The sequence below is a fragment of the Drosophila innubila genome (assembly GCF_004354385.1).
Source record: "Drosophila innubila isolate TH190305 chromosome 2L unlocalized genomic scaffold, UK_Dinn_1.0 4_B_2L, whole genome shotgun sequence".
NCBI lineage: Eukaryota > Metazoa > Arthropoda > Insecta > Diptera > Drosophilidae > Drosophila > Drosophila innubila.
In genome coordinates this window covers 24623043-24646004 of record NW_022995372.1, presented here as the reverse complement: position 1 = coordinate 24646004, position 22962 = coordinate 24623043, and the positions used below count along the sequence as shown (strand labels likewise).

Here is a 22962-nt window from a genome sequence, read left to right as displayed (position 1 = left end):
GTGCGACCTTCAAGGATATTCGCACACTCTGACCTGGCAGGACGAATGATGAGTTGGATGCTGTTGAGATGACTTTGTTTCAAATGATATTTGCATATATAATTCAATTGCTACCCTTGCGATCGAGTGAAATGAAAACATTTATAATGTTTTGATTTCATTTATGTTAATTTCCGACCATAAATCAAAAGCAGAACGTGTGCTTCCTGTCGCATCCGTCGGGGCTTACACTATTTGTCCTTGTTTCTTTGATTAGCCCCTTGAATAAAAAGAGAATAATGCAAACCCTATATGCAAATTTGCGTTGCTCTTCTCTGACTTTGTTGTTATCCTTTTGCTGCTCTTTTATTTTGGGTGCCGTCTATTATGCAAATTTGTTGACGTTGATCCTTTTCGCCTTTTGTAATTCAATATTCGCGTGACTTGCGAAATTGCCGCGATTTTATCTGCGTTCGGGGTTGAGTTTGAGGTTGAGCTAGTGCGAATTTGCGAAACTAATTCAATATGCATATTACGCAATTTTTGGCAATTTGTTAATGAATATTATTGCCAAATGGGGTTAAGCAGCTAATAGAGTTGTTCACACAGCTGAAAAAATATAAAAAAAATTCTACATTAGATAAAAAGCTATATACATAAATAAAGCATTAAATGATAGGGATACATTTATTTAATTTTTGAATATGATAAAGAAAATATTTTTCTTGCATTAATAACCAAGATCATATTAATAATACATTACCTGATTTTTAAGGATGATAATTTAATTTTAGGGAAAATATTTGGAATTTCAATTTATACATTTTTGTTTGAGTAAAGATGAAAAAATTAGTGTTTGAAAAATAAATACAGAATAAAAAAAAGGGAAAAACTTAGTTTTGTTCAACAAAATTTGATTTACCAATTCTACGGAGTAATCTGTTTATGAGACGTCAAATAAAACTTTTGAGAACTTTTTTGGATTCATTTTGATTCATTCCACATTGAGAAACAACATAAGTATCACAAACATATAATACATAGGTTAAAAAAATTAAGTTAGTGAGAAAATATTATTTAAAAGATTTTGATATATTTAATTTTTGTATTTTTTTTTTAATATCACAATTATGCCAATGGCTAAAACCACAAACAATACAAAACGTAGTCTTAAAAAGAAATCGTCTAAGTCGTTTGTAATAAATTGTGATACGGAGGCGGAAATATTGTTGCCATTTTTCACGAATGTTGTAAGTATTCTGACTGCGCAGATTGAAGCCGCCAAGTCAAGAAAACCACGTCAAAAGAAGCAGCAAAGAGGGGAAATTCCCGAAGATCCGGCAAGGATTGGGGACGGAGACATGATGACTCCGACAACTCAACGCACAAGCCGGAAGAGTGGCTTAAAGCTGGTTCAGAAAACTGATAGAAGACAAAAAATAGCTCCATATCCGAAGAGAAAATCGTTGCTACCATTTTTCAATATTACAACATCACCACAAACATCTCCATTATTGGCATCAGCTGCAGATCGCGTTCCTGATCCAGCTCCAGGTCCAGCGCAAGCTTCAGTTCCTGATCCAGCTCAAACTCCAGTTCCAGCAGCAACGACATACGGTGGTAACACACCCGATGAAACCAACGATTCCCATGCCGCACTCCCACTGCTGAATACCTTCAGTTATCAAACTCCAACTCCCATGGAAAACTTGCAAAATGGAGATATATTTAGCATTATGCGTAATAATTTATACGTTATTTGCAATGGTGAGTTCGTTACTCGGGATGTTCAAACGGAATCCACACAAACTGAACAAGAAGCCAACAATCGTTCAAGTTCGGATGTCGATATCTTTGATTGCTTAAGTAATCGCATGTACAACGGCTGGAATAATAACTCACATTAAACTGAAGCAGTAATCAATAAAGATATTCTAGAAAACATAAGCTCATTGTGTTGCCGTTTGTTAGGAATTGAGAGGGTTCAAATCTTAAATTTATTTCAACATATATTTTTAATAAGATTTCCTCTCCCAAAAAAAAAAAGTTGAAATTTTTTAAACAGTAACTAGAAAAAATGATTTTCTACAAGCTCGGAAAAAAAATTTTGGTTGTAAAGAGCAAAACGAAATAAGAGAAATGCGTAAGTGATCAGAGGTTTATTTAAACTGAAGAATTGAAAAATAAACTGAAATATTTCCACACGATTTTCCTTAATTTTAAAATGAAGTGCCAAGAAGTCGGAAAAATATATAAAGGCCGGTTTTTCAATGTCTATTTAAGGGGTTTCATAACTATTTAATACAACAGATGTTTTCACGTAAAATGTATAGAAATAAATTTCAAATTTGAATTTATCTATTTTATAAAATTTAAGAAGACATTGAAAAACCGGCTCTAATTCTTACAAATAAGTTTGTCCGGAAAATGCGTGTAAAAAAATATAAAAATAAATTGAGCTTGAGCAATGAAAACTGACCTCACAGTTAAAACTGAACTGAAACTGAAGTTAATAAAGAATCGATATAATTTATCACGCTGTTATGTATTCTAAAAATATTATATATCACACATAAGTTATGCAAGAAAGTATACTATACTAGTCGTCGTGAGTATCGGGATTTGTTACATTTCAAGACAAATTTAAATTTTTAATAATCATACAATTTTTGCTTTTGATTTATTGTGATTGCGAAAGTTAGGCTAGACAGTATTTTACAGTCCACCCGACCATAACGTTTTTAATTGTTAGACATAATGTGTATCTCTCGATAGTTTGGTTCATGTAGTCGAGATCCATATACCACATTTGAAAGCATACTGAAATAATTTTTTTTCCATAGCTCAAAATTGATAGCAAAAAACGGTAACGTTTTAAAAAATGTCAAATCTTTATTATAAAATTTCATAAATAGGTGGATTAGACGTCGCTTAGTTAACTAACATACAAAATACTTAATGAAATACACTTAATATAAAACTTTGGAATAGCTGGGAGTGGGGAAACAATGACTTAAGAGCTAGACACATGATAATAAAGACAAAACCAACAAGCAAATTGAGATGTCAAGGGAATGGCTGAGGGAAGATAACTTGGAGGCGAGATTGTGGTTTCAACTAGAGACTAGAACAACGCTTGAGTGTTTGAGATCTTGAGGATTAGCAAAAGACGCCAATGGCAGGATCTAGACTCTGATATGAAGTTGGCGTGAGATTTGCGTTCATTTGAATATTCCAAGCGTTATCTACGCCCGTGTTGCTGTAATAATAATCCGTAGTCTGATGGAGTTGTTGTTGTTGTTGTGGTTGCTGTTGTTGCTGTTGGTACTCAGCCTTAACGAAGGATTGCTGTTGTTGTTGTTGTTGCTGCTGCTGATAAGCATATGCCTCATCGTACAGCAACTCTACAGTGTTGCCAACGCCGCCATTAATATTCGGATCAAAGACATTGAAGATCTCCGAGTTGGGCGTATAGAAGCTATCGGTATTGGGGTTGGTATTGGAATTGGCGTTGGCATTGGCATTGGCATTGGAGCTGCCACTAATGTCCAGCGTTTGTGGCACATAACCATTGAAGTAGCCAAAATCCTCGGAGCTGTAGCCGGAGCTGCTCTTCAAGCTGGAGGTGTCATCGCAGCTCTCATAGAGATTCAGACCAGCCTGATAGCCAGATGCATTCGCAGTTGTTGTTGTTGCTGTGGCTGTTGTGGCAAGTTCATAGCTCTGTGGTGGCAGTGGCAATGACAGTGGCTGCGTCTGTTGTTGCACCTCGGTGTAGTAACTCGCTGTGGAGCTGTTGGAGGAAATTGGCGAGGGCAACATGTCGTAGCCATAGATGTCGCCGACTCCATTGTAGCTCGCGTCTTGGGGATAATAAGAGTCGGTGCTCCATTGCGGTGTCATGTAGTTCGTCTGGCCTGGATTGAAGATTGCAGCAGGGGGAGTAGTTGGAGTAGTTGTGTTTATGGCGGCATTCACCAACGGATAATCCATGTTGACTGTCTCCACATCGCTGACACGTTGTTTGCGTTTGCCGCCGTTCTCCTGGAGCAACTGCGTCTTGGCCTGACGCTTATTCGGCCGCAGACTGCAGAGTTTGTCACTCAGAGCCGCATCCCGGGCTAGCATGACGGCCAAGCTGCGCACGCGTCTTCCGCCCGCGAGCAGACGACGCGCCTCCGTGGAGCCCTTGGCCTCCGGACGGGGATGATCGTGAGTGCCCTTGGCTTGGAAATAAATGGCATTCCCCGCACGGCGCCAGAAGTGTGTGACCGGATAGCCGCAATGCCCGCGACATGGTTGTATTTCCAGGCGACCATTGCAATTCCTGGCAAGAAATATAAGAAGAGGGCAGCTTAGTAAGTTGTCACATGTTGGCACAGTGGTTTTTACACACTCACCTATTGGGACACTGTTTGCCTTGTTGCTTGCGTCGCGCCTTGTCGCAAATTGCGGGACGCAAATGAACGCTGGCGCCATTTGGCAGTCGGCACTTGGCGCTGCAGAGGAGAACGCCCAGACAGCTCTTCTTCAGGATGTTGACGTTGTGGTTGTTGGTGTTGCGCATGGCCCAGCCGCTGGCATGCTTCTTGGCATCCTCACTGTGGGCGGCATAGATCAAGCGACAATGTCCATTGGCCCAATCATTGAAGTCATCATGCTCGCTGACCGTCGGCACAATCGTATCATTGATATCCCACTCGATTTGAATGCGCGACGTGCTCGCCGGCGGACTCGGTAAAGGCAGAGCATTCAACACCATTTTATTGCGGTTATATTTATTATTAAGTTGTAATCAATTTGCTAGAGCGTTGAGTGTTTTCACTTTTCGTACTTTACGTACTTTTCGCACTACTCTCGCCGCTGAAATTGTCAAAAATATTCTTGTTGCTTTTCCGGCACCACGTCCGTTCACAACGGCTGCGCAATGTTGACTGTCTCTGGCTCTGCCGAGCACCACATTAAGTTCCTTTTGACCGAAGCGCTTAACCACGACGTCAGCAGCGACTACAACCACTACAACGACAGCAATAGCAGCGGTGGTTGTTTTTGTTGCGCTCTCATTGGCTTGCTTTCCAGTTTATCCAGTTTTATCCGTTTTATCCGTTTTATCCGTGCATTATCCGTTCAGACAAACATGACCCGCACTCTCTTTTTCTCGCATTTCCATTGGAATATCCGTCCGTCCGAACCGTGCAGTTGCCGTCGTCGCTGCCGCTGCTGACGTCCGCTGTCGCTGCCGTTGCTTGGAGTTTGATTGGACAGACGGTAGCTCAACCAGCTGGCGCTCTGTCGCTCTGTCGCTGGAGAAGCGAATGCTTCTGTTGCGCTGCTCTAGCATTGGCACACCTGCGTCTCCCCCTCCTCCCACCTTCCGAATCCCCTTCTCACTCTTTTACTGGGCACGCGTTGACGCCGGACGAGTGGATGGGGTGGGGAAGGGGGTAATTTTTATATAGCAACCAGTCAAAGTTAATTAAGTCTGAGCCCAAAGCACAGAGAGAAAAAAAAGAGTAACAACAATTGAGAGTTGCTGCCACCTGGCGACTGGAAGTGGAGCAGCACCAGGAGCAGGAAAGAGGAATACGAGCAGGAGGAGGAGGAGCAGCAGCAGCAGCAGCTGCTGCGATTGTGGTTTAGTTTTGTATTGAAGTTGGCGCCCAAAGTGAATGTAAGTGCTGAGAGAGCATGGGGATAAGGATTGGCATATAGTCATATAGAGATACGAAAAGATTTTAAAGGAGCAACAAAACTAATAAAGCTATAAAGCAGCAGTTGAAAGAAAGTAAAATACCCTGTACCCTTAACCCGCAATATAAGTGCGCACCAAACCCGAAATAAACACAGTTCTTAAAATAAAAAGAAATATTACATAAATAAAGTATTTTTATATTTTTCTATCAATTATTTTATTTAAGCTTGATTTTGAAACCGTGGATAAAGAATCATAGAATCATTACACAAAAGTTCAATTCATTAAAAAATTCCATAAATTCATTTTGATATTAATAAATCAATGAAACCCAGAAACTTGAGTTCAGATAACATAGCATTAGTGTGTTTTTGAGCACCACTGGTTTAAAGATATATCCTTTGACATTTTAAAATCTCGATTAAATTAAAAATTTACACGCTATAAATCATTAGATAGTAAAAGCTGGAACTAAAGTTGCTAGGGGTATTTCAAAATGAAATATTGCAAAGTTTAAGGAAGTTTACATTTTTATATTGAGGTAAATTTTAAACAATTGTTTTAAATTAATAAGCCAAGTTTGGTAAAAATTTGTCAAAAAAGTAAACCAAAAAAAATAGTATTTTACATTCCAATTTTACTATTTTCTTAGAGTCTAAAATTATTGTTCCTTAAGAAATGTTTTCTTTTAGTTGATTTTTTGCACTTAGGTTAAGATCTTAATAATTCTTTGAATCAAATAACTAACAATAATTTCCGTTCTCTTGCTAAAACTCAATATCAGTAGTCCTGCGTCCTGAAATAGGCACCATGCTAACGGCATTACTTCTCACGATCTGTTTAACGATAAGCTTTAAACGTTTGCAAAAAAAAAAAGAAAACATAACGTAGGACGTTATCTGTAAGTAAATCGGTTAGAAACGTCCTCGTGCAAGATCATAAAATACAATTTAGCACGAAAAATGAGAAAGGCAGAGGGAAAATCGAAAGGAGAATCAACCCCCAAATTCCATAACGATAGAGTATAAAAACCCAAGAAGGTAAATGCCATAACTCAGGCATATGCAACAAAGTTAGCAAACAAATTTCTATAGTCTTTCGACGATCTTAAGCCAAAGATAAAGGAATCATTAGGATAGAGCCGAAGGGTTGTGTGGACAGAAGGGTAAACCCCATAATTTTCACACTTCTACGGCAAGAAGAAGAAAACCATGCAATTATGACACGTCACAAACAAGAACTCTGAATGAGGAACCCGTGGTGAGGCAACTTCTTTCCAGTGACGAGTCAACAGATTGCGGAAGGCCTAGCACGCGATAGGACTTACAGGACCTTAAAGGATTACGTTCACGAATGGGGCGTTGACTCAAAAGAAAGTCATGACGTTGCATATTCTGTGATTGGGATTGATAGAGAGATCATCATCTTTGCCTACCTGACTGCCAGTTTGGATTGAATGAAAAGTGGGTGTGGCAGAATAATGATGCCTCAAATTAACTGTTCCATTTCAATAACAATTACAATTACAATTGCACTCAAATTTATTTGACATTCCCACCAGGGGGCGGCATTTTGGCCATCGGAACTCTTCTTCCCAACCTTACGTTTCCGGCGAGTCAACCATTAAACTTTAACCAAAAATTGGGCATAAATGTCATCGTAAATTCGACAATTTCAACAGTTTCTATTAGCGTTGTGGAAAGTAACGCCCCGAGGGATTTGGGAAATGAGACGGGCTTATGTGAAGTAAAAGTGCGAACTATTAAAGTATTTTGTAGTTATTCTCATTTGGAATTCGCAAACTTGCTTTCTAAACAGGCAAATACTTTCTATTATTTATATCTTTTAAAGGGTATTTTAATTTTGTTATAAACATTTTATGATATATTTTTGGTTTGGTTTTATTTAAAAAATTATTTTCGGGAAATTTGTTATGGTAATTACATAAAATTCTTTAAATATAAATAAATAAATAAATACCTCGTATTTTCCCACAAGAATAAATTTTTTCTCGGAAATTTAATATGAAAATTATTTTTTTATTTGGAATTTATACAGTAATAATATGTAGAATTCATTGGAGTTCCAATTGAATCATTAAAATACAAAATACCGTAATAATTCTGTTCTTTTATATAATAAATTTTAATTTGAAAGGAAATTTTTACTCGATTATTTCAACGGAAATCACATGTATTGCATTTCATTTAGAATATTTAGCTTCTATACTGAAATATTAAATTTATTTCATTTAGAGTTAGAATTGGGTTTTCAAAGTTAAGATTAAATGCATGTATTTATACCCCTCTTTCTCTATTTCCAGTCTTTGGGTATCCCCCTCCCTCTATCCCTGTATTACCAGTTGACAATTGAAAGTTTCAATGATCTGGGATCTTATCAAGGTCAAAGGATCTAACAAACAGTCTAACAACAATTCGCAGTTAATTAACTGTACTTTTGATTAAACATATCCGAATACGTATACCGTCAGATATGTTGGCCGCAATTAAAACCGCATATAGGAAATCATTCATTTGGCAACGGCAACAACATGAAAATCGAGAAAATCGCCAGAACAGAGATCCGAGCAGTAGATAGTCGGTCAGTCAAACAGTCAGTTGATTCAATGAGGAACTTAAAACAACCCTCGCTGGATTGCTCGACGGATTGGATAAATGATTTAAAGCAAGTCTCATAATTTCTCATTGTTCATCTGGCATTTCCACAAACTGATAAATGAAACTGAAAACATAAACGGCAACAACTATGAGTACATAACACACAGAGACCAAAACGCCAGATCGAGTCAAACTGATAATAACCTTTCACACTCTGCGTGAGTCCACAAAGTCCGTATGTCTGTCCATCCCAAGGAGATCGACGACGATCGGAGAGCGGAGAGAGCAGAGCGGCGAGTGGTGCAAAGTGTCCTGTGGTGCGGGGACAAGATCGCTGGCCGACGATAGCAACACACTCCTCGCTCCAGAGACCAGTGAGAATGGGAAATTGAAATGTTTTGGGATTGTTTCGACTGATCGTTGGGTTGGACAAGTGACTGCTAAGTAGCTTGGCTGCCTAATCCCATGTCCAAACAAATCGCCAGTTCACTCAGGTGTTGTTTGTGGATTTCCTCTAATGGGCTTATGTTTGCCATTGTCCTGCGCTGAAGGATTACATGTTAAATATTTGTTAAATATTTTCATAATTTCCCACGCGCTTCTTTGTCTAATTTTTCATCTTTATTTCTTCTTATTTATTTTTTTTTTCATTTTATTTGATTGTTTTGAAAAAAATGTTCTCGTGCATATTATTTGCTATTGGGATTTGTTGAAATTGTGGCATTGAATTACGCCAACATATACAAATTTCTCCCACAATTTGAAGGGCTCTATCGCCAACAGTTAGCTCTACCCGCATTCCTTCTAATCATAATGCGTTACGACTCACCGTCAACGGCAACAACAACTACACTGATAAAAAATATGTTCTAAAATAAAGATTTTGGTTTCAAAACTTAGAATTTTGGTCTAAAAATAAGGTCGAGAACATAAAATTCTTAAATTAAGAGAGCACATCTTGTTTTAAGAACATTTCAAATTAGACCAGGTGTCATAAATTAACAATAAATGTTCTTAAAATTAAAATAAAAAAATAAAATTATTTGTTATGTTTATAATTTTTTTTATTTTTAATTTTCATTTATATAAATTTTATTCTGTCTTAGTAATTTTACAAATGAGCGGTCTCTCTAACCGGAGCGCCACGGGGCCACCATTTATTTCATATGAAATAGTACATATTTATACTTTCCTAAAAATTTAAGATTTGTATTCTTAAATTAAGATTTTAAGATTTTTTAGATTATCAAACTTAGCTTTAGTTATTTGGTCTTAAAATAATCTTATTTTAAGAACAAAATATTTAAGATGAATGTTCTTGATTTTAGAAGTTGGTCTTTTTTTCAGTGTACAACTACAACTACAATTCTGACTTCGACATCGATGGCGACCTGCAACGAATACGTGGAAAGTCGGTGTAAGCGCGTGGCAACAACAGAAGTCGTGGAGTATCTGATATTAATCATAAGAAATATTATCAAAATAAATGCATTACGATAAGTAATTAATGCTAAGACAACCTCAAAAATTGTAGATAGAGTATTTGTCTATCTTAGTATTATGTATATAATAGTAGTTATAGACTATGTAATAGGACAGAAATGACAATCTCATGGAATAGTTATATTTGTTATTTAACTTATGACTTATTAATAATATTATTGGACAATTTATATATTATAAATTATATATTATAATTACTTTTAAAATGTATAAGTGTGAACCTAGTTAGTTATGTATTTATAAACTTCTTGGGTTATAAACTTTACATTCCATTCTGTTGAGTGGTTTAGTGGTTTTGATCCAAAATACCCACATGCATTTGGCTTATCGAGCTTAAACGAAAAATAATAAGAAAGTAAAATATTAATGAATCATAAGAGTTTTAAATAAAACTTTTTTATTAGCAAAATGTTGCTTTTAATTTAGTATAGTATACCTTAAAAATTTTTTCAAATTCTAAGAAAAATCTATGTATATGCAATTTAGTTATACAAAGCAATAGGTCTTTTTTTTAGGTAAAGGTACAAATATTTCTCACCATAAAAAACTGAATTATGCACACTTGCCGTCAAGGACAAAGCGATTCGCGATACGCAATAAAATCTAATTAGTAAGTCCTCAATGTAACCACTAGAAAATCAAATGGTAAAAAGGAAAAGAACTAAAACTGTAAAAATGTTCAGGTAGTTTGGGTAAAAAGATTTGGCAATTCGACATGGTGACGACACTTGAGCACAACAAAGATGCACACACAAAGGACACACGCGCGCCCCTCGACAGGGGAAACAACCCTCCCTCCCCTCTGGCTCACTGGGACGGCCCGCCGCTTCCCTCACGTTGCTTACTCAAGCGCAAGAATATAAGGTTAGGCACAACTTTACAGTTAAATGTAAAAAAACGTAATGCAATTTTCGCAATTTTAAAAAATCAAATGCCATATAAAGTGGCAAGTTCCTTTCTGTTTGCAACTCGTATGCCGCGTGTCGAATACTGTCAATATTTCCGGTGTGTCTAATGACAAACGCATGTTTACACGAGTGCGAACACATCCGGAGTGAACGGGGTGCCGCCCGGAACATTACACGGACATCACTTTAAAGCCAGGATCTTCTCGATGGGCAATTAAATGGATTTACTCAAGCGTCCTTTTGATCGGACGCGCAATTTATAAATGATGGCCGCGAATTTTAAAGCTGGCTGAGATGATTAATGACACTGTGAGCTAAATATTTTGTTAAATTACGGCCTGGGAATTGACTCATAGAATAACATGAATTGGTGTCTCCTTTTATAAGGATGTCTTTTAACTTTTTTCTTTTATAAATTAATATTAACATTTTTATTTTTTGAGCATTTTAATTAACAATTGACTAAAATACCGATTTTTGAGATCTTACAGATCCAAAGTAAAAGATACTTAAACTTTTAAAAATGGAAAACATTTTTGTCAAACCTGAATTAATTGTTATTTACATTTGATTTATTTGCAAAAATGAAACAAGCGACTTTTATCCGAAATTTGTTTTTTTTTTATGCAAATGTGTCTATAAATACTAACAACTGCACACAAAATATTAAATATTTTTATATATATAACTAATTTATTATTAATAAATATTAAAAATACAATTTATTATCAATAAATATTAATAATACAATATAAATAGTTACGGAGATATTGGCCACAACATACGACACACGATTTTTCAGAAAATATTACTCCTGTAAAATTGGTTTTTTTTGCTCGATTAATTGCGGTTTTGCCCATTAATTTAATGAACATACATTAAAATATTTTCAACCAATTGATATATACATTTTAATTATCATTGCTTCATATTTATTATCATTACATCTGGGCCATAGACTAATTTATTTGTAATAAAGAAAATAAAAATTTTTAAGCTATTTTATAAGTTTAACCATTAGCTATGCCGTGGATCTTATTACATGCTTATGGCTCATTTTATGAAATTTAAGTATTTTATATTCAGTTTATTTTTAAGAATTTTTATTTCAATTTCAACAGGCTTAACATATAACTTTATGGTCTAAAATGCCAACACTCGTAAAATTTCCCGTTGAAAATTGTTCAACTCCAATTGCCAAGCTAAACAATAAGAATTGATGTGCCCAAGGGTTTAACCATCAATTGGTAGAATAAAAAAAGGGCTACGCCAACAGACTGAACCCTAAAATGGAAGTTTCTATCTAAACAAAACTCGCAAGTCAACTCGTATTTTTGCCACTTAATTGAGATTAATTGAAGTTATGTGTCGGATGGATCTGAATAAACAGCTTTCCAACCATTTTGTTTATGAATGCGTTTTATGTGCACAAGAAATATTATTAATAATTAGAGTAGAGCACCCCGAAAATAATAGTCGAATAGAGCCGAAATCCCCTAACAAAACTCGAAAATTTTATTAAATTAAATTGAGTGTGGCGGAGTTGCAATAGCAACAATTGAAGGCGGAAGCGAGACATAAGTCCAAAATGTATCTGTAAGATACTTCAACATGCATGCAAATCAAATACATAGTTTTGAGTCGAGGTTAATGCACTCACCGCATGGTTTGGATACATTTTTAGTGTGTTTGAATATATGAGTGTGTTAGTGTAAGTGAGTGTGACTCTTAATTGGTCTATTGGGCTGTGCGTGTGTTCAGCCGTCGAGTTGTTAATAGTTTTTGGTTGCTTTGTAAGTCAAAACTAGCAATTTAAGTTAATTGACATTCAAATGCAGTTGAATAAACTCGGTGTGAATAGCTGCAGATTAGTGAATGCATTTAAACATTTAGTTCCATTCATTGTTGACTCATTGACACTAGACAACAAAGATTTATATTTTAACTAGATACTTCAATTGTATTAAGGTATGTAAAAATTCAGAGTAAAAGAATTTGATTTATTTTAAAGATAAGAATAGATAAGAAGAATAATTACATATCTTAAAACTGGTTCTCTGAAAGAATCTTTTTACTATCATAAAATTGACAAAATCAATAAACAGAAAATTATCTACCTAGACTTTATAGGATCATAACTTTCCATGCAGAAATCACTTTGATGATATTTTTACATAAATTAAGATAGAAGATTCACAAATCAAATGATAGGCAGATCAAATATTAGATATTTATACAATTTGAGAAGATTTTCATGCTGAACATTACAAATACCAATGAAATAATTTATGAAATAATAATAATAATAATTTATGAAATAATTTTTTCTTATTCTTTCAGTGTTAAAAAGAATTTTAAAAAATTAACATAAATTAAGATAAAAGATTCACAAATTAAATGATTGATAGATCAAATAATAGATAGTTATACATTTTAAGAAAATTTTAATGCAGAAAATAGCATTTATCATACTATAACCTTAAAATTAAATAGATTAAATTTTTTTTTTGTATTCTTTCAGTGTTAAAAAGAATTTTCAAAAATTGTATTTAATTTGTTAATTTAAAATCCTGTTTTCTTACTTTATTTCAAATTAATTCTAATCGACTTCTCTGAGTTTACGTCAAATAAACAAATAAATAAATATATATAACTTAAGATTAAAGATACATGTACGTATTTTGTTAGTTATACTAACAACTTATTGTCGTACGAGTATTATGATATCCACATAAAATAATTCAATATGGAAACCCTTTTTGGTGAACTTCAATTTGAAAGCACAAAGGGTAACCACAACTTTACTTGGGCAGCCAAGTGGTGTGCGATCTTTGTGTAAGGCTTTTGATTGGAATACTTGAGAAAAGAACCAACAAGTAAGTAAAAATTAGTCCCTATTTACAAACAATGTATGTGATGAAATGGTGTGAAACTCTTGCCACTGTCTGGGCCAAAGAAGGGGGAAGTTCACCACCGTTCGACCCTTTCTTGGTATTCTTCTCTTGTCTGGCACAAATAAGACGTCACGCTCATTAAAATATATCACACAATAGACTGGGCCCTTTCAACCCCTGCTATAAGAAGTATTTCTTAGATTGTTCGAGTGCTCGTGCTTGGTTTTTTGTTATTTGTTTCACATTTTGTGCATTTGCTCACTTGAATCGAAGGATCGCTGATCTTCAAAGAAAGGAACTCGATGTCGATTTCTCTCTCCCTCTCTCTCTCTGGCTCTTTTCGTATTGATTACCAGAAATATTCATGCAGAGATTAGACGCACTTTTGTGTTCAAATTATCGCATATCAAGGCATATGCAAAGCTATCGAGTGCCTTAGGGATATTGGTCTATTGTTTCGCCTATCATTTATGCAAAATGTTGAGCTATCCCCTGCCCCTGCCAATGGCCCTGCCCCTACCCCTGTCCCTACACTCAATACGATACCATTGCGATAATTCACATCTTTAAATATTCATTACAAGAGGTCGGTTGGGTTTTGGGTTCCATATCGCTTTGATTGATTACTCAAGTGGTTTATCGTGCGGCAATTGTTGCTTGGAGTTTTTCCTCTTTTCTCTTTTCCTTTGGCAATTGTTTCGAGAATTTCGCTTAAGGCGTTCCACAAGGCCTGGACCTATCCCGGGGCCCAGCATGTTGGTCACTTGAGAGTTGCGTCTGTTTCCTTTCAGCTTGTAAATGTCATTTACATAATAGAGACCAGAAACTTATTAAAATACTTGTACTCAAATTTTAATATTTGCATGGCTTCACATGCATTTTGTAGTGTGTCCTGGCCAAGGAGAAGCTGCTGCCACAAATTGGCAAAATTTTTGACATAAATGAAATCGATCTTTAAGGGCCACCAAAGGCCTGGCATGTGCTAAGTAGTTCAAAGATTACGGCGGTTATAAAAGGTCAGGAATTGGGGCGGAATCAACCTTCAGTTTAATGGAATATTGGAGGTGTTCCCCTAAAAATCTAAGTTCAGAACTTACCCTATGTAGTCTCCTCTCCTCTCTCTTTGTTGTTGCAGCATCTGCAAACGATGCGTGAGAAACTTTTGCATATCTGCAACGTTTTGTGGCAGCGTCGACGTCATCAAGCCACAGGAAGCTTCAGCATGCCGCGGTTCTGCCACAAACACATATACACGCACAAAAAAAAAACCGCTCAAGTGGCACAGTTTGAGCTTGCAACAACGACAACGATGTCTGTCAAGAGGCCACTCATATATTTGCAACAACTGGAGTGTTACCGGGTGGTTGACGCTCCGTCCGTCTACGTCCTGTGGCGCTGTGGTGCGCAGATGAACACTCAAGTATCTGGAATATTGCGATAAACTCCTCGCAGCACCAGATTGTTCCAATTTCTGTGCTTCACCCAAATAATATTTCAAATTTTCTTGATTCAAATGTTGCAACTCGGCGATGTGTGAAAAAATGTCGTTCAGTGTTGTTCCTCAAAATGTAAACCACATTACGGGTGGATGATCTTATCATAAATTGAGATCAGACGATATTAAAAACATATATACAGATGGATAGCGAAGTAGAATATGGAATAGAAGAAGCAGTAAATCGAATACTGAGAAGTACTTAAAGACAATAAATATATTTAAATTGGAACACAATGAGAATAGGTAGACTAGAGAATGTATGTATCTATAAGAACAATTTTGATCCATAATGTAATTAAATAAATGTAAATAAAATATAATTTAATTTATTTCAAAATAATTTCGAAAATGAATATAGAGGTTGACTTTGTTAGTTTTTGAACTATTCAAATATAAAAATATTAAACTTAAACTCTTTTAATTTTAAGTAGGCGATTTTTCTATATTATATTCATATTTTTTTTGTCCTTTTTTAAGAATTTGTTGTTTATTGATGTGCAATTTGTAGTATATTTATAGATTAAACCTACAAATAAATATCTTACTAAACAACTTTGACTAGCACATTATAAGTTCATTTGCGATAACTTACTGCTTGTTTCAATTGCAGTAGTTATAATTAATGTAATTGATTTAACAAAGGTCATTGTCAGCTTTTCACACACATACACACACACACACACTGAGACACAACAGCACCGCCATAATTTTCACGTTTGCCCTAAAGAAATCAGAGTGCAGTTCAGGGCAGAGAGAAGTGTCAGGGCCCCGAGTAATTACCACTCGGCTTATATCAATCAATGGTGTATTATAGACGCGTCTGCGAATGCGTCGTGGGTTGTTTTAATTGAATATTACAAGAGGGATGTGCATTAATAAGGAAATCAATTTAAATCTCAGCTAGTTTCAGTTTTGCCTTCAGCCAAAACCCATGAGAAAAACCAAAAACGAAACTCTAAAAAATCTGCGGGCGTAGGATCAGTCATAGAAGGGCTCTCCTTCTCGCTCTCTAATGCCTGCGAAACCCAATCCAATATTTCAATAAAGCAATAAGTTTCAATTGAAAACAATTTTGCTTGCAATTGAATTTAGCTGTGACCAAGGTCAGCGTGTTGTCTATCAAATAGCATTTAAATCGTGGGAGATTTTAAGAATTGAAAATGTTTGGTAATATTACACAACTCAGGAAAATTTGCGATAGTTTAAATTAATTTATCAAACATTATATTTTCTTTTTAAAATGGTGAAATAATAATAATGAAAATAAAACAGAACAGAACAATTTAATTACAATATGTTAATTTAAAAAAAGAAACAAACCAATTCTATAAATAGGCATCTGAAAAAATAATTAGATGTGCATATTAGATTTATGTATTTATCTTGACTTGTATTAAAACAATAAATTGGTATGTGTGCTTAACATCTAACAAAAAAACCTGTTATACACAAAAAATTCTCAGGCTACATTCATGAAATTAGAGAATAACATAATATTGCACATATACTTATTAAATTGAGATATACTTATATAAAATATAGTTTTTTACTTTACAAAAATATAAAAACATTTTTTTTTCTTTAGATTCACAATATTCGGAATAAAAATAGAAAATTCAATTATATTTCATGGAGAACATTAATCAAATCTTAATAAAAACCGCTTAAGAATATTGTAGTTTTTTATATAAATCGAATCTATTAGAAAACAGTATAGAGGTATAATCTCAGTAACCTCACATAGATACATAAGTATAATAATGCTTACACATTATCTAAATTAGGTTCCGCCTACTGTGTGGTGTTCTAAATATATTTTGATATATGTCAGCGCTCGAAATGTATTATTATTATTATTATTATTATAAAATAGACCAACACGATTGCTAATCTCATAAACGCTAATCAAATTCCAATAAGAAGCTTATCAATTGCGACTCTTGCGATAATAAAGAGACCGTGTGAAGTCTGCACTTTGTTACCCCTCAGTTAGGTTGGAGTACCAGTTGACGGGTACCTCGTGTTCGGGTTGAAAGATCTTCGATGCGGGTGCACCACCCAATAGAGACGACGGGTGAATTCAATGCAAAAAGTCGTTTCAAAATTTTCACATACGAGTGCAAGTCGAAAGCGGAAGTCTTGTATTGAGAGTGAGTGAGAGAGCACATATAAATGACTTGCCTACTAAATCATGTGGTGCTGCTGGTGGTGCAGCTGGTACTGGTGGTGCTAGCCCAAGAGCCGCGCAATGAGGATCCGGTGGTGAGCACAACCTTGGGACGCATTCAAGGCACACGAATGGACAGTTTCAGTGGTAAGACGATCTATGCTTTTCGTGGAATACCCTACGCTGAACCACCGATCCGTGATCTACGCTTCGAGCCACCTAAACCCATTCATTCCTGGGCCGATACTGTCCTCATGGCCACCTCAGATTCCCTGGTGTGTCCACAGACTGGGATTACTCTGCTGATGAGCGAGGATTGTCTGAAGTTGAATGTTTTCACCAAGAATTTAACTGGAAAGCAGCCGGTTATAGTTTACATACACGGTGGTGCCAATGTGCTGGGAAGTGGTCACAGCAGCTACGAGGCGGGTCCACAGTATCTTCTAGAACACGATGTGGTGCTGGTGGCCTTCAATTATCGCCTAGGCGCCTTGGGTTTCCTTACCGGCGGCAACTATGGCTATCTGGATCAGATAATGGCCCTGGAGTGGGTTCAAGCACACATTGCCAATTTTGGTGGAGATCCCGACCTGGTCACCATTATGGGCATGAGTGCCGGCTCCATGGCTGTCAGTCTCCACTTGGTTTCCCCTCTCTCAAAGGGTTTATTCCATCGCGCCATACTGATGAGTGGCTCGGCAACAAATCATTACAGTATACACAATGAGTTCTGGACACGTTTGTTGGCCCGCCAGGTGGCATGCCCCATGTACAATGCCTTCGACATGACCGAGTGTCTCCGCAATGTCACCTGGAAACGCATCATCGAGGTCTGCAGTCAATGGGAGCAGTACAAATTTGTCAATATGAAGTGGAACTATGAGACCGATAATTACTTTCTACCCATGCCTCCAAGTGTCCTCATCAACAAGGGAGAGTTCAACAAGGTGCCCTTGTTGGTCAGCTTTACCGCCAACGAACTGGACTACACAACGTTGGGTGAGTCCTCTCAAGATATACACATACGTTTTGGTTTGTGAGGCTATTAAAACTGCTGTTCTATCGATCGTGTCAATGACTATTTTTTAAAAGTTGTTTATTGGAAAAATGAAATTTTTGTATTATTATACTCGTATTGTCAATAGTACTATCGAAAAAGGGTCTTATTATCACGTTTGTTGAATAGCTTAACATTTTTCAATAGTACTGTCGATACTTGAAATGCAAAACCTTAACTCTACGGGTCTTTGGAGGTAGTTTTTTAAATGAATTTGTATTTTGTTGAGGAAAGTTCTTAAACTTTGTAAAGCTCTGAAGTTATTTTTCTTTTATGCGAAAACAAACTTAAAATTATATTATATCCAGGGAATAGCACCGGAAACTGTACCGAAACCGTTAACCGAAACTAACCGTTTCATTTTTAGTACCGGAACTGAATACCGATACGTTTGTACCGGTACGGTTGTGATAAAGTTGCTAGCTTAACTTCCAACTGTCATAGCTTGATCAAAACTGAACCGATTTTCAAGCGGAATGTCATTTTGATCATTATTTGGCCTCTAAATTAATACTGCATTCAAATATTTATAAATTCGCTCAAAAAATTTTTTTTTCTAGCTAATGATTTCGATACTAAGGGTCCCCCCTTGGGATTTTCAAAAATTCAAAATTTGTTGTACAAAATCATGTGAAGTTGAACAAAAATTTGGACTTGTAAAGTGGCTAAGTCCGAAGTCTGACCAACTTCAAACTATCATAACTTGATCAAAACTGAACCGATTTTTAAGCGGAATGTCATTTTGATCATTATTTAACCTCTGAATTCATTCAGAATTCAAATTATTTTAAATTTGTTCAAAAAATTTTGTTGCTTTAGGTCTAGCTACTTTTTTTGATGTCATATTAATTATAACATATTAGTTTAATATTTTAAAATGTTTCAAAATTGATTTGTTGTACCGTTACGTACCGGTACTGATACCGAAATCAAAAGAAACAAAACTTAAATATAACCTTTTACTGAAATAGTTATTTCGGAACGGTCCGGAACCGAAACCATAACCAATATTTGTTTCGGTTTGATTCCCTGATTATAAATAGTAAATTAAAGACAAATCTACATACTTTTTTTAATCACTGCTAATAGGACAGCGAAGCCCACCGTTTAGTCAAATATTATCTTCAATATACTAAGTATTCAAGCACTCAGACCTATTCTTTAATGCATCAGTCATATTAATTTGGCCGTAATAGCTAAACAATTATTGATTTTTTATATTATTATCTAATCCGAATATAATTTTCAGCCCAAATGGACAATGATCTCCTGCTGCACGACATCTATGAAAACTTTGATGAGTACGCTCCCGAGTTCTTCCTTTTCGACTATAATCCTTTGAAGAGCAGACGCATTAAAGAGTTTTATTTTGGTCAAAAACAGGAGCTAAGTGCGGATAATATAGAGAAATTTGGAAACATTTTCTCCGATAGCATCATAGGACATGGTGTCCATCGTCTAGTTGACTTGGCAAGAAAACACACCAAGGTTTATTATTCCAGAATGGACTATGTGGGTCAGAGGAGTCTCTCGGCTCCCTTGAAGGAGGATAAATCCCCAGTGGGAGTTGGGCATGCGGATGATCTGCAGTATGTTATGTCCGGCTTGTGGTATGGCACACTTCTGGACAAGAATCATAAGGATGTCTTTATGATGGAACGCCTCACCGAGTGGTATACACATTTCGCAAAGAATGGGTAAGTAGAGGGTTGAGATGGAGTTGTTGCCTTAAATTTCAGTTCTGATCCTTTACAGTTACCCCATGCCGGACGAAAAAAGTTGGACACCCTGTAATTCGACGAGCATAAAAATGCTCTACAACGACAGGACTATCAAAATGGGTCCTCCGGCTTATGTCAGTCGGTATGCCGTGTGGGATCAATTGTTTCCCAAGCCAACTGGCAAAGGAACTGCCATTGTTGCCTCAAGGTATCTACTCGTTTTGGCCTTGGCTCTGGCCATGTTCAGCCGTGGATTATTGTAGCTATTAGGTGTGGAAAAAGCTTATCAATAGGCCGTTTAGATTACGCTAATGACGACGCTGCTCTCTCGACCGACTGCTGCAACTATTTACTTTGATTAATTAATCAACAAAGGCGTGAGATTTTTCCTCTCTATCTCTGTCTCTTTCTGTGTGTGTTGACCAACGCCTTGGGGCAATTAGTCTTTTTGGGGGCAGCTTAAATATACATTAATTTGTCTTTAAATGTTTCCAACTCCAGCGGAGACCCTTTTTCCCCCTCTTCACAACTCGTAATTGTTGCGATAAATTGTTGTAATTGCCAGGTTTGCACATGTCAAAAGCTTGGGCCCCAAGCCCAAGCCCTTCCCTCCCCTTCTCCTACCTCTCTCCTTCACTGTTGTCGTGTCTGTCGCTGCTATTGACATTTGAGATTGGCAGCATTTAAGTGGTTTGTTCTTGCGTGAAAATCTCAAACATGTCAGCGGCTACAAAAGGATTATGGCTCAACTCCAAACGGGGGAGGATTTGTAGCAGTTACTCTGGTAAGGGATTATTTGGATTGGACTGGGTGGGTGGTCGTTCTCGTATCATGATAGGAAGTTAATATAAATAAATGTCGACACTTGATTCAAAATTCTCTGAGTATATTTTGGCGAGTGCGAGTGTACCCGGAATACAGGAAATTTCACTAAATGGGTAGAAAATTAAACTATTTATCAAATAGTCTAACAAATAAATTATGTAAAATACAACAAAATATTTATGGGACAAAAACTTGATTGTCTAGATATAAATTGTTTAAAACATAAATATTTAAAATACCTAAACATAAGTAAATGTACATTAAACAAATTCTTTTTATTTATTTATCTTTGCTAACAATAAAAACTGTAACATTAAAATAGGCACACCATTGTCGATTTTCACTTTCGGCAATAAAAAATAAATATTGTTCATGGCAAGTAAGACTTATAAATTGAATTAAGGCTATACAAATAATAGTTTTTGATTATTTAGCATTTAATAATAGAGAATTATTGAAAAAATATTTTCAGACATACATATATAAAATATAAATTTTTTTGAGATAAGCTTCAGCTGGGCAATCAGCTTAAAAATTCCACAAGTAATTAGCTTTGGCTTTTTATCAAACATATTTTTTCACTTGCTCGTCAAAGCAATAGGAGCTGAGAGGAAAACCCATAGAAACCACATACGCATACGGACAAGGACGACCACATAATGACTTTGATGTCGAGTTTCTCGGACAAAGTTTTGCCAAAGAAAATATGGAAAATTAACTTGTTAGCCGGCCCAGCAACCGCACACACACATTCTGAAATTATATGGGTGCATGTGTGTGTGTGCGTGTGTATGTGATTGTGTGTTGTGGGGCATGAGCAAACATTTAACTATACGCATTGTGTCTTATTCTCTTTTGGGACAAAGGCCACAAAAAGGTGGGCAAGTCAACTTGACAAAACAGATGACATGACAAAACAGAGAGAAATTAAGAGACAATGGAAAAGTGAAAATCAAAAAGGAAATGGCAATACATTTGCAAAAATTTTTAATTAAATTCTATAACAAATTCTTAAAGTGACGAGTCACATGTAAAATTACGTTCAATTATTCTCGATATTTCCCCCACAAAATTATTTGAATTTCTCTTAAACACCTTTTTCAATTGAGCAGCTGGTAAAATGTGAAAGAGTTGTGATTCGATATCGAGTGGCTTTTGTGACTCAATTACAATAAGTCTATTAAACTTATGTCTGCGGTTTGTCTAGACGGGAACAACCCGGCATCGATCAGTCACAATGTCTGCGTCTGTCTCCGTCTCTGTCTCAGGTCTATTCCCGGGGTTGAACAGCAGAAGAGCGCGTGCCCCTTTTGACTTTCGACTGGTTCTTTGTGCCATCTAACAACAGAGCCTGCCAGAGGATCATGATGATGATTCGATGCTGTTGATGATGGTGCGAAGGTGTTCCAGCTGCCGGTTTGGACTCTGTCTCGATTTCACTTTCGTTACGCCTGCGCCATATAAATATTTCAAATGAAAACCTGGTCCTTGATCGTTGCTCTTTTCCGTTTTCTCCTCTCCTTTTCCTTCTTTCTATTTTTTTTTTTTTTTGTGGCATCATCGGCTGCGGTTTTGATTACGTATTTATGGAGTGCACAATGGACTGCAAAAGGAGTAAACATTTTGAAGTAGCGCCGTTCGAAAATACTTTATAGGCTTGTCAGCGATCGAAATATATGTCCGTCCCCTTTATGCGTTTTGTCAACATATCGTATTACGCCCCCGTCCCAGGATCAGCACCAGGATCAGAACCAGGACCACAACCAGAACCAGAACCAGAAACAAAACCAGGCCTTGTCTGAGGCCCATAATCGCTAATGACAATACAAATTGAGAGTGGAGAGCCTTCTGCCCTCTGCAGCGGCTTTGTTGGTTTTTCTGGGAAGCCTCAGACTCTGACAGCCGGCGCATCGTGCTTAAAAATTTATTAAACAATTTATTTGTTTGGCATTTTAAGTGAATTTTGAATGACGTATTTTCATTTTCCCCTTCTTCTTTTTCTTCAAATTCTCGGGGGGTTGTTAGCGGTCGCCACCTTAAAGCAATCGATTAACATTCGTGGAAAGGCAAACGATAAGCTTTTTCTTTAGAAAAAATATT

General features: G+C 36.3%; 2 protein-coding genes across 2 annotated transcripts; one reads left to right on the top strand and one right to left on the bottom strand.

The window, feature by feature from the left end:
* Positions 1–2855: 2855 nt before the first annotated feature.
* LOC117781256 (transcription factor glial cells missing) lies at positions 2856–4741 on the bottom strand. Its single transcript, XM_034618009.1, has 2 exons — positions 4380–4741; positions 2856–4306 (listed from the first exon to the last, which is right to left on the bottom strand). Exons 1-2 carry the CDS (start codon positions 4739–4741, stop codon positions 3139–3141), a joined length of 1530 nt encoding a protein of 509 aa, XP_034473900.1. The 3' UTR covers positions 2856–3138.
* Positions 4742–17048: 12307 nt separating this feature from the next.
* Positions 17049–20913, top strand: LOC117781735 (esterase E4). The gene is made up of 3 exons (XM_034618551.1): positions 17049–18258; positions 19566–20013; positions 20072–20913. The coding sequence occupies exons 1-3, from the start codon at positions 17265–17267 to the stop codon at positions 20298–20300; spliced, it is 1671 nt and encodes a 556-aa protein (XP_034474442.1). The 5' UTR covers positions 17049–17264; the 3' UTR covers positions 20301–20913.
* Positions 20914–22962: the final 2049 nt, after the last annotated feature.